The sequence below is a fragment of the Nicotiana tomentosiformis genome, chromosome 8 (assembly GCF_000390325.3).
Source record: "Nicotiana tomentosiformis chromosome 8, ASM39032v3, whole genome shotgun sequence".
Classification (NCBI taxonomy): domain Eukaryota; kingdom Viridiplantae; phylum Streptophyta; class Magnoliopsida; order Solanales; family Solanaceae; genus Nicotiana; species Nicotiana tomentosiformis.
This window is the reverse complement of record NC_090819.1, coordinates 7,051,090-7,063,946: the sequence shown is the minus strand read 5'-3', so window position 1 is coordinate 7,063,946 and position 12,857 is coordinate 7,051,090. Positions and strand designations below refer to the sequence as shown.

Genomic DNA, 12,857 nt, shown 5'->3' with positions numbered 1-12,857 from the left:
ACTTTTGGGTAATGAACATAAAATTGAATGACTTTTACGTAACAAAAGAAAGAAAAGTGACTTTTAGGTAATGAACACAAAGGTGAGTGACCACCCATGAAATTTGGTATGCGTTCGGATAAATATAGTAGTTTTTTGTTAGATTTTGTATTCAGTGGCAGAGCCACATGTATTCAAGTGGTGTCATCAACACTCCTTTATCGCAAAATTACATACACTGCGTAGTTAGGTAATTTTTTTAAATGTATATATACTACATATTGACACTTATTACCTTCTTCATGGATTTACTTTTTTATATTTTGACCTATTTTAGTAATAATTCCAGCTTCGCGACTGTTTGTATTTGTATAGGTAATTCATTAGAAACATGTATAAATTTTAATTACAAATCTAATAATTAAGACGAACTATGAATATATCGGGAAGTTCAAAACTCATAAATTTTAAATCATGGTTCGGCTTCCAGCGAGAAGGGCAAGTCAACAATTACTTTAACATGAATAACAATAATGGAAGGAACAAAGAAAGAAACACGAGGCAGTGATATAACTCTAAATACTTCGAAAAATATTTAATTCCCAATACAAATCATATGCTGGCCAGTGGGATTCAGATTAAACATTGAGAATAGAAAGAGATGTTCCACCAACTTTCCTTTTTCTATTAAAATAAAATGATAGTATAAGATAAGCTTTTTATTTTGGCTCTTTGCATAAATTCCGAAATAGCCAGATTTACAATTGGTAATTAAAAAATAGTCACAGTTTCAAAAGTAATCGAATTTTTGCGTATATGATTCCAGCATAATGTGCTGGAATTTCATGATGTAATGTAATTCCAACATAATATGCTGGAAGTTTATGCGCTGGGGCTCCATAATCCAAATCAACAATGCTGGAAATTTTCATGTTTCAGCAAAATATTAGCTATTTTTTAATGACTTTGCAAACGCTGACTATTTTTCAATTATCATCACGAATTAACTAGCCCATGCTATTTTCACTAACAACAATGTCAAATAAAAACTCATTAATATCGCAATGCAAATCTCTCTAAGTACAATTTTAGTGGTCGTTTGGCTAAGAAATAAATTATGCAGAAATTATAATACATGGATTAAAAATGTAAAAAATATTTTTTCAAGAATTTTTTTTCTGTAATAAAAATGGGATATATACGATTAAAATTTAAAACATGAGTTTATTTTTTAAACTTAACAAGCTTAATCCATGTACTGGCGGTATGAAATGATACACCAATTGGGGCATTAAATTATCTCAAAATCAGTTATGCATGACTCAAAATAGCAACCAAATACTGAGTAAAAAAACATTTAATTTTATATCACGATTATTTTATCCAATTCATCAAATTAAACGAATCCTTTGTACTTAATTGCAGTCTCTAATCCTTGTTAATTAGTAAATAGAGTATCATATTTTAGAGTTTAATCTCTTTTTGTACGTTGATAGTGTATTTTTTACTCAATCAATTTACTTGAAAGATAATTTCCAGTAATTATTCTTACAAGTGTCGTTAATAACTGGTAATTTAGACAAATAGATTATTCCAGTTGGTTAAATTATATTGGCGGCCATGTAAAATTTATTTTTATACTGTGAATGAATATAATTTAAAAGAGTTAATAAAGAAGGTAACTTGCAAGATATGAAGCAATAATAGATCACAACCGTCCGCTAATGAGCTCTCCTACTTGGATTAGGACAAACTTAATCGTAAATTATAATTAGTATAAAGGAAAAATATATAAAGAGACATTTAAAATTGGCCTCAGTTGTCAGTTGGACATTTAAACTTATCAAATAACTAGAGAATTTGTCCGCACTTCGCGTGGTTGCAATAAGTGTCATTGAACAAAATAATTATTATAAATTAATCCAGATATAAGAGATAATTGTTTTTTATTTAAATGCGTATAAGAAATTATTCTATGTATTGATTAAGTTACAAAAAAAATAATATTCTTATTAAAAGTTGAGCTTAATGAATCCATCTTCCTATCAGATTTTTTAATAAGAATTTTAAGGAGACTTGTAGTTTGTATGGGGCAGTGTTGTGCGCATATGGTTTTAATACTTGATTTTTAATATACATGAATGTGTACTTAGATATGCATTTGATTTTTTTTTCTTTTCACTAAATAGTAAAATTGTTTACCCTTAAAATTGGACAACAATTAAACTTATAATGTGGTTCTAAGGACACGTGATTTCACTTAATACCAATTGATAAGTACGAAGATTAATAACAGAAATGAACTATAAAGTAAAGCAAACCAGTGTTAGAATAGAACTCAGCCCTCGAGTTTGGATACCCTCGAACTGGTTGATGTGAGAACAATTAAAATATAACAAGCTGATGAACAATAGTATAAACAAGAAAGAGAATTATATTGCTTTGATATCTGTGAACAATGTGTGCTACAGATGATTAGATCCCCCTCCCCTAAAATACTAGAGGAATTTCACTTATGGTATAATTCTAATTACAGAAGAAAATCTCATGATTAGTTAATTAACCGTTTCTGAATTGATCCGTTCCGAGATTTACGCCATGATCCTGGACCAGTCACGGATATCGCGCCTTTCTGTTATTGTGCTATCTTCGATCTTGCTTGATGTCTGTCTCATTTGGTTTCGATTGCTACTAGCCTCGATCTCGACAGATACCTCGATTCTGAACTCGGTATCTTATCCTCGTGATTTAGTCTGTTCCGTTACGAGGCCATCCTTCGATGCAACCTCCCGGTCTCGGTCAAATAGTAAAATTGGATAGGCTCGATTTTAACCGTATACAAATAGTCCCCTCATTTTTTGGAGTGAAATGATAAGAAACGAATTGAGCCTTTGATTTTCTACCTCGACCTGTCATGACGTCATCCTCGTGACGTAAGCAACGGGAGTGACCGAAACGTCCCGTCGGTATAGTTCCCCAAGTCATTAATGAGTGTCAGTTGGTGGTCGGCCACTAGTGCCTTTGAACCGTCACCGTGAATCCAATAAATAGACCCCTTCCTCATTGATTCAAACTTTACTTTCACTTCCTTCTAATCTCCAAAACTTTTACATCTTCGAAGTTCTTCCCTTTTACAAATCTTCAGGTTTTGCTGTTAATTTTTTCTCAAACGTCAAGTCCTATTATCTCATTCTTCTTCAAACTTACACAAAATGGCAAAAACATCGAAAACGGTGCCACAAAAAGAAGCCAATTCATCTTCTCAACCGACCGGCGGAAAAACGCCGGTGGAACCCCGTCTTGAGGAATGCATTCCTGGGGGGTGCACTCTAAACTTCGATTTCAAGACTGATAAAGCTTCATCGATTCCTGGTCGATGCGAGCCAATGTCGAGGTATATATGCTCGATAACTGAGGGATACCTTAAGCAGGTAAAGAAAGATTGCAACTGGGAGGGCAAAGAGATGATGATCCCAACCCCTGAAGAAGACATCACCACCCATGTGGAAGGGTTTCTAAGTGTTTACACTTACACTTTCACGCTGGCCCCCCTCGACTCCGTCATCGTTGATTTTTGCCGTCAATATCAAATAACCCTAGGCCAAATCCATCCTTCATTTTGGTGAATTGTTATTCTACTCTGATTCTTCGTGAGCAAAGTCGAGGGGCTCCCTTTCACCCTCGATCACCTTATCAGATTGTATAGCCCCCGCCTCTATCGAGGCGAGTTAATAAAACTCCAATGTCGGGATACCAAAGTGTTGTTCTCGAGCATAGACAAGGACAAGGATCGAGGCTGGATGGGCCAGTTCTTTCAAGTGAGGACTTCCGACCTAATCCCAGCCGAGAAGATGCTATTTCCTGAGAAATGGAACATGAATCGTAAGTACCGTCTCACTGTTAGCTTCCAAGTACTATTTATTCCTTTGTATTTTCTCATTGATGTCTTTTTCCATGATGTAGCGGTCGCTTGGATGCCCCGTGCGATTCCCAACCTCGAGAGATGGGTTCGGAACCTAGCCTCGACCTCTACATACACCGAGCGCTCATGACACGATTTAGCAAAGGGCCGATGGGAGGCCAATACTCATGGTAAGCCCACATTTTGTGTATTTGATGATTTGATTAAGATGCCTTTCTTCTACTTATTCAACTTTCTCGTGTACAGGCCTGGGCAAGGATGCGAACATGAGGCCCCCGTCTGGTGAGGAGGAGACTTCGACCCCGATTCCGAAGCCGGCAAAGGATAAGAAGAGGAAAAGGATCTCAACCTCCGAGGATCCAAAGCCTAAGAAGAATCCGGTTCGTAAGCCGAAGAAAGACATTGTTGCCCTGCCTGCGGATGTGATTCAACGGCTAAGGGAGGAAGAAGACGAAGATGAAGACGATGGCTCGGAATTGGTGGCCCGAGTGAAGAAAACCATCGAGGCCCCAAAGGCCGCTGAGTCGGTGGTAGTTGAGGAGATTCCGCCTCAAGCCGAGGGGGTCATGGAAAAGCACTCGAGAAAAGTCCCCGAGTCATCGAAGATCGAAAATGCTGCCCGCCGATATGAGAAAAAGGCGGGTATGTCTGAAGGGGTCGGCTCCGAGGCCCTTCGCAGTGAGGAGAACGCCCCAAGTGGCTCACTTGGGGCAATAGATATTAGAGACTCGCCGATTCTCCCTACGTTTTTCGAGGAGGCAATTCGGGAGGCCCAAGCTATGAGGTCTCCCGAAGTAAACGGGGCCTATGGAAGGGAGGACCCCTTCCGTGGTTACTTTAACGGGGTCGAGGATGCTACCGACATGAATGAAGCATCGAGTCTCTTGGATGAGGCTCAACAAGCCTTGAATCGGGTGAGTCTCAACTCCCTTTGTCGATATCATACTTAGTTTATTTCTTCTCTTCCTGTCTAATTTCCTTTCTTTTTTATGTATAGGCTTTGGCGCTCCATCATGAGGCATTTTCAAAGTTCCGAACAGAGTTGAGCCGATGTGTGACCGGCCTTCGAGGGCTCACGGAGGAGAAAATGCTCTTAAACTTCTCAGTGGGCAAAAACAAGATGAGATCAAGGAACTCCGAGCCGAGTTGGCCAAGCCTCACCAAGATCAGACCGAACTGATCGAGCAAGTAATGAAAAATCTTAAAAAATCATGGGCTCGATTTGGGAACGGTGGCTAAAATTTCAATCTCACAACTGCAGCAGAAGGTCGAGAGGATCGAGTAGTTCCGCGATGAGGTCAACATGATGAAGGCAAAGACCTTGTGGTGGAAAGAAAGTATGGACCGCTTTGCTGCTGAAAAAGAGACTGCTCGAGCCCAATTGTCATCGATCAAAAGTCAGCTTCGATGCATGAAGGTGAAGAGCTCAGCTCAGGCAAAGAAAATAAAGGAGCTCGAGGCTCGGTTGGCTTCCGAACTTGCAAAGGCCAAATCTGAAGCCGAAAAGTCAAAGGCCGAGGTAGAGGTGATCGTGGCCGTCTACCGGGCCGATGCTTAAGCCGCTCAAGTCCAAGAGAGAAAGGCAACCGAGACCGCTCAAACTCGAGCACATTGGATTTGCTGAACTCGCCAAATGTCAATCTCGTAGGGAAACCCTCGAAGAGATCCATGCTCGAGGTTTCGATCTTACTGACGAGATAATAAAGGCTAAAGAGCATGAAGCTGATGCTAGAGCGTTGGCCTCTTCCGATGATGATGATGATGATGGCAGCAAGAGCGGGTCCGAGAATGGGGAGGACCTCGATGGAGAAGAAGCTTCCCCTGAGGAAAATTTGGAATCTTAGGCTTTTTGCTTTTTTAATTTTTTGTGTGGGATCGGGATCGGTCCTTGTAAATATTTTCGTATAGATAAGAGAACTTTTTTCTCTTTGACTTGTCTTTATTCTATTTCCTGCCTCATAAAAATTCTATTTCATTCATGCCTTCATGCCTTATGGAGATTTTCCTCACAAGTTTGGGACTTTAGGCAATTAGACCGAAGTCGGACCAGTATTGTCTTTAAAATCAAGTGAGTACTTGATCGAACTAGAAGTAGCATTACCCTTAGGTTTTAATTGAGTAAGGACAATTTCTCGAACTCAAAAAATAAAATGGCCCTTAGGCTCTTGAATTAGGCTGATATGGCCTCAAAAGACCCCTTTTCGGCTTGAAAACTTAATCATAAAAATTTGTCATGCCTTAGCACGAGGGAAATTTGTACCCATTAGTTTTTTCGAGGATTGTTGTTATCGAAATCCTTTGCTTTGTTATGCCTTAGCATAAAATTATCCGGGAGTTCGAACAATTCACTACCCCTTAGGGTTTTTCGAGGGTCGATATTATCGAGACCCTTGGTAATTCAGCCGAGGGTTGCCTTTTTTAACCATTTTATGAGAATATTTGAAGGTCTGTTTTATAACGGAATTCAGACGTCTTCAAACCGTGTTAATTTGGCCATAGCCTTTAGTTTGAGATTTTCCCCTTAGGCTTGTTTCCCTGCTATACTTCGAACTCGTCCGAAGTATCAGTCCCCGAGTGGGGTGGTCGTGGCCTATAAAATCGAGGATTGCCTTTTTAAGTTCTTACGATTTTGAGGTTTAGTAATTCGATCATGTCGAGTTTTTGGACGGCAGTCCCAGAGTATAGGGTAAATTGTTTGAAGTTCAGTTGTGATCGACCCTTAAGCCAGTTTCCATAATAGATCATAAGTATGAAATTATAAAGTATAAATTTTTCTGAGGCATGGAACATCTGGTAAGGAAACATACTTCTTTCAATTGATTATACATACGTACATGTTTTGGCATTAGGGCTCGAGTAATCTACATGGACGCGGTTCATTTGATCGTTTGGTCCTTTACCTATCGAGACCATGTCAACACGAAATATTTTCCTTGTAACTATCCGAGGGTGATGCCCCCCAGTATTCGAGGTTGATTGTAAAGGAGCCTCAGATACTATTGAATTGCTCTAAGTTAGCACGAACAATGGTTGCCTCGTTAAAAACCTCGCCGGAAAAACCCATTTGGGACAAAAACTAGTCTAAGGGAAAAGGAGTGCAACGCATGCTTTCAGACCTAAGGACTTTGTGTTTAAAGAATCCTTTGGTGTCTTCGATTAAACACCTACAAATGGTTAGTATAAAATATAAACAAAAATGGAGAAGGTCGTACCTTAGCAGTAATATCGTTTGAGGAGTGATATGTTCCAATTGTTTGGTAATTGTTTGCCGTTCTTCCTGCCAAGTTTGTAGGATCCCTTTCCGATGATATCGAGGACCTGATATGGTCCCTCCCAGTTCGGGCCAAGTTTTCCTTCGTTTGGGTCTCGATTATTGAGGGTGACCTTCCTCAGAACCAAGTCCCCGATTTTAAAGTGTCGAAGATTGGCTCTTCGATTGTAGTACCTTTCGATCCGATGTTTCTGTGCGGCCATTCGAACGAGGGAGGCTTCCCGTTTTTCATAGCCTCGTGATTTAACTCTTCCATTGCATATCGAAACCTGACGCTAAGTTCCCGACTTCAATCGGGATCTGATCTTCGGTGCCATATACTAAAGAGAACGGTGTTGCCCACGTACTGGATTTTGACGTTGTTCGATCCGCCTAAAGGACTTCAGGTAATATTTTTCTCCATTTTCCCTTAGCGTTGTTCAATCTTTTCTTTAGATGTTGAATGATGGTCTTGTTTGTTGATTCGGCCAGTCCGTTCCCACTAGGATGATATGGCGTCGACAAGAACTTTTTTATTTTGTGATCTTCGAGAAACTTTGTCACTTTGCTGCCGACGAATTAATTTCCATTGTTGCATACGATCTCGGCAGGCATCCCGAATCGGCATATAATATGGTCCCAGATGAAGTCTATGACTTCTTTCTCTCTAATTTTCTCGAAATCATGTGCTTCAACCCACCTAGAGAAATAGTCAGTCATAAACAAAATAAATTTAGCTTTACCTGGGGCCGATGGTAGAGGGCCGACGATATCCATTCTCTATTTCATGAATGTCCATGGGGATAAGACTGAGTGGAGTTGCTCCGGGTTGGTGAATCATCAGTGCATACCTTTGGCATTTGTCGCACTTTCGAACAAACTCTTTTGTATCCTTTTCTATATTGGCCCAATAGTATCCTGCTCTGATGACTTTATGAGCCAATGATTCGGCACCAGAATGATTTCCGTAGGTGCCCTCGTGGATTTCTCGTAGGACGTAGTCGGTATCTCATGGTCCCAAACATATTGCCAATGGTCCATCGAACATCCTTCTATATAGTGTTCCATCTTCGGCCAGCCAATGTGAATCGTGCGACCTTCGTACATAGAGTCCTCGATTCCTTAGGATCTGATGGAAGCCTCCCATTCTTTAGGTACTCGATATATTTGTTCCTCTAATCCCAGGTCAGACTTGTGGAGTTAATTTCGGCGTGACCTTCTTCGATTACTGACCTTGAAAGTTATACGACAGTCCCCGAGCTAATATCATTGTCTTCGACTGATGACCCTAAATTTGCAAAGGCATTGGCCTCGCTGTTTTGTTCTCGAGGCACATGTTGTAGGGTCCATTCTTTAAACCGATGTAGAGTCACCTGTAGTTTATCCATGTACCTCTACATTCGATCTTTTCGAACCTCGAAGGTTCTGTTGACTTAGTTTACCACAAGCAGGGAGTCACATTTGGCCTCGATGACCTCTGCTCTCAACCCTTTAGCTAGCTCGAGACCTGCAATCATGGCCTCACACTCGGCCTCATTGTTAGTTAACTTGGAAGTTTTGATAGCTTGTCTAATTGTATTACCCGTGGGTGGCTTCAAAACGATGATAAGCCCGGACCCCTTCACGTTCGAAGCGCCGTCTGTGAAGAGGGTCCATACCCCCGATGATGTACCCAACTTTAATAATAGTTCCTTTTCAACCTCGGGTACGAGGGCTGGCGTAAAGTCGGCCACAAAGTCCGCTAAGATTTGAAACTTGATGGCCGTTCGGGGTCGATACTCGATATCATACCCACTGATCTCGACGGCCCATTTGGCCAAGCCCGAAAGTTCGAGCATATGCAAAATATTGTGAAGGGGATAAGTAGTCACCACACATATCGGGTGACACTGAAAATATGGTTTTAATTTCCTAGAGGCATTTAGTAGGGCAAGCATTAATTTTTCTAAGTGTGAGTACCGGGTCTCGGTCTCACCTAAAGTTCGACTAATAGAGTAAACAGTAAATTGCGTACCTTGCTCTTCTTGAACTAGGACCCCACTTACCGCAATTTCCGAGACTGCTAAGTACAAGTATAGTTCTCGTCCGCTTTCAGAGTATGAAGCAGTGCCGGGCTCGAGAGGTACCGCTTTAATTCTTACAATGTTTGTTGGCATTTCGAGGTCCATGCAAAATTATTCTTCTTTTTGAGCAGTGAGAAGAACCTATGACTTCTATCTGAAGACCTCGACATGAATCGGCCTCAGGCGGCTATGCGCCCTGTTAATCTTTGTACGGCCTTAACATTGTCCACGATTGTGATATCTTCGATTGCCTTGATCTTATCGGGGTTGATTTCGATCACCCGATTTGATACCATAAAGCCAAGGAACTTGCCCGAACCGACCCCGAATGTACATTTCTCCGGGTTGAGTTTCATGTAGTATTTCCTTAGTATATTGAAGGTCTCCTGCAAATGTGTCAAATAGTCCTCTGCTCGCAGGGCCTTAACTAGCATATCGTCAATATAAACCTCCATCGATTTACCTATTTGTTCTTCGAACATTCTATTTACTAAGCGTTGATAAGTGCCACCAGTATTTTTTAGTCCAGACGGAATTACAGTATAACAATAAGTGCCATACTTAGTGATGAACGATGTTTTTTCCTAATCCTCCGGGTTCATTTGTATTTGATTGTACCCGGAGTATGCATCGAGAAAACTAAGGATCTCGTAGTCGGTCGTGGCATCGATCATGCAATCGATATTCGGCAGAGGAAAAGAGTCTTTAGGACATGCTTTGTTTAAATCTTTATAGTTTACGCACATTCTAAGTTTATTTCCCTTTTTAGGGACTATGGCTACGTTTGCTAACTATTCGGGATATTTTACTTCCCAAATGGATCCTATTTTGAGAAGTTAACTCCCGAGAAGTTTGGCTACCTCGGATTGGGCCTTCTCTTTTGTTTTACCTGACGGAACTTCGAGTCCAAGCTTAGTTGATGTGTAGTGATCTACGGCGGGATCCCTATCATATCTAGGTGGGACCAAGCAAAATAATCCATATTATTGATAAGAAATTTAATGAGTTTTTCCCTGAGCTCGGGAGTTAACCCCGTACCCAGGTATACCTTTTGATCGGGTAGATGCTCGATCAGTATGACTTGCTCCAGCTCTTCGACTGTTGATTTGGTGGCATCGGAATCCTCGGGGATTATGAAGGATCGAGGGGTCCAGTAGTCATTGTCCTCGTCTGTTCCCTGCTTCTCCGACTGAGTCGAGGATGGTGGTTGTGGTTGCTATTTAGCTTCCTATTTTCCTTTGGACTCCGATCTCTTTGTTGATGAAAGCGCCGATACCGGTATTACTTCGTCGACCGCGAACATCTATTTGGCAGTATGTTGTTCCCCATACACTGTTTTTACTCCATCCGGTGTTGGGAACTTCAGCATTGGGTGAAGGTTTGAGGGGACCACCCTCATGTTGTGAATCCAGGGTCTTCCGAGCAATGCATTGTATCTCATATCGCCCTCGATCACATGGAACTTTGTTTCTTAAATAGTTCCGGCTACATTTATTGGTAGGATGATTTCACCTTTAGTTGTTTCACTCGCCATGTTGAAGCCATTGAGAATCCGAGCTGCGGGTACGATTTGATCTTGTAGCCGAGCTCCTCTACGACCCTCAATCGAATAATATTGGCCGAGCTTCCTGGATCAATTAAAACACGTTTAACCTGAATTATATTCATAAGGATAGAGATTACCAAAGTATCATTGTGGAGTTGTGATATCCCTTCTACTTCCTCATCATTGAATGATAAAGTACCTTCTAGCACATAGTCTCGAGTTCGTTTTTCCCGTGATTGATACTTTAGTGCGTTTGAACATGGGCCCTTATGGAATATCGACCCCACCAACGATCATGTGAATCACGTGATGTGGTTCTTCTTACTCGTTTTTCCTGTTTACATCCCTGTCTCTGAAATGGTTTTTAGCTCGGTCACTCAAGAATTCTCGAAGGTGACCCTCGTTGAATAGACGGGTCACCTCCTCCCTTATTGTCTGTAGTCTTCGGTTCTATGACCATGTGTACCATGGTATTTGCATATTTGATTGGGGTTTCTTTGGGATGGATCGGTTTGTAGGGGTCTGGTCCATCTAGTATCTTTGATTCTCCCAATGGCTGACACAATACCTGATGCGTCGATGCTGAAGTTATATTCTGATTATCGTGGTGCTTCTGTGGGATCAGCCTGTTTATTGAAGCCACTTTTTCTCATGAGCCCTCGAGAGCTCTGTCCTCGATCGTTCCTTCGATCATTTTGGATGGGATTGCATCCTGGGCCGCTGTTTATACGATCTGCGTTGTATGGTTGGTACCGATCTCTATTCGACCAGGGTTTTGTGTCGATGTCCCTTTAAGTTCTGCCGACGAGCCTGTTTGGATAAACAGAACCGGAAGAGGTCCCTAATTGATCATCCTCGGCCCTAATCTTTGACTGGTACCGATTATGTACATCTGCCCAGGTTACCACTGGATATTCAATTAAATTCTGCTTTAGCTGTCGTGATGCCACCAAACTTCGTCGTTTAAACCTTGAGTAAAGGCTTGAACAACCCAATCGTCTGTAACCGATGGTAGTTCCATGCGTTCTATCTGGAACCGAGATACAAATTCCCTCAACATTTCGTTGTCCCTTTGTTTTACCTTGAAGAGGTCCAACTTCCTAGTCGCATCCTTTATTGTCCCGGTATGTGCCTTTACGAAGGAGTTTGCAAGCATGGCGAAGGAATCGATGGAATTAGGTGGCAAATTGTGGTACCATATCATTGATCCTTTCGACAATGTTTCTCCAAATTTCTTCAGTAGAACAGATTCAATCTCATTGTCTTCCAAGTCATTCCCTTTTAATGCGCATGTATAAGAAGTGACATGCTCATTGGAGTCGGTGGTCCCATTGTACTTAGGAATTTCCGGCATTCGAAATTTCTTCGGAATGGGTTTCGGAGCCGCATTTGGAGGGAAAGGCTTCTGTACGAATTTCTTTGAATCCATACCTTTTAGAATCGGTGGTGCCCCCGGTATTTGGTCAACCCGGGAGTTGTATGTCTCTACTTTCTTGTCATTTGCCTCGATTCAATCCGTTTAGTGAGATCCTCGAGAATTTTCATAATGGCGGGGTCAGTCCACGATTCGTTGGCGTTCGACCTTTCCGGCACACGCTCAGTTCTGTGGACGACTTCTGGTTCGATCCTACTCGGTGTTCGGTGCTGATTTTGTAATTATACTATAACGGCTTGTTGAGCCTGCAACATTTCGAATATCAATTGGAGTCTAACTCTACCATCTTCTCCGCCCTACGTACCTCGACCACCTGATCGAACTTCCCTGCGTGCGCTACCTTCGGGATCAATGCCCAAATTTGTATTTAGGGCGACATGTGAACTGACATTGACGGGATTTGCAATTGGTGCTCCCTCGAGGTCAGCCTGAGGCGCCTCGATCCCTAGGGCATGTATATTGTCATTTTCCCCATGAAATCTAAGGCCATTGTCACCATGTATATGCGCTGCTTATGAGTTTGACATGTTTATCCTGAAAATAAAGATTCTTACGAGAACAAGTGTAAAGCAGTGTGTGTTATCGGAATCAGTATTAAGCAATCACTATTATCCTTGGCCTCACAGTGGACGCCAAATTGTTTACCTTTAATAATTAAATTT

The 12,857-nt window shown here is 41.4% G+C and overlaps 1 protein-coding gene across 1 annotated transcript; it reads right to left on the bottom strand.

The window, feature by feature from the left end:
• Window positions 1-11,691: 11,691 nt before the first annotated feature.
• On the bottom strand, window positions 11,692-12,189 carry LOC138897029 (uncharacterized). The gene has a single exon (XM_070182983.1). It carries the CDS (start codon window positions 12,187-12,189, stop codon window positions 11,692-11,694), a length of 498 nt encoding a protein of 165 aa, XP_070039084.1.
• Between the last annotated feature and the right edge of the window lie 668 nt (window positions 12,190-12,857).

Bases quoted from the DNA above. Each gene is read 5' to 3' on its own strand.
- LOC138897029 (XM_070182983.1), bottom strand. From the start codon at position 12,189: ATGGATTCAAAGAAATTCGTACAGAAGCCTTTCCCTCCAAATGCGGCT.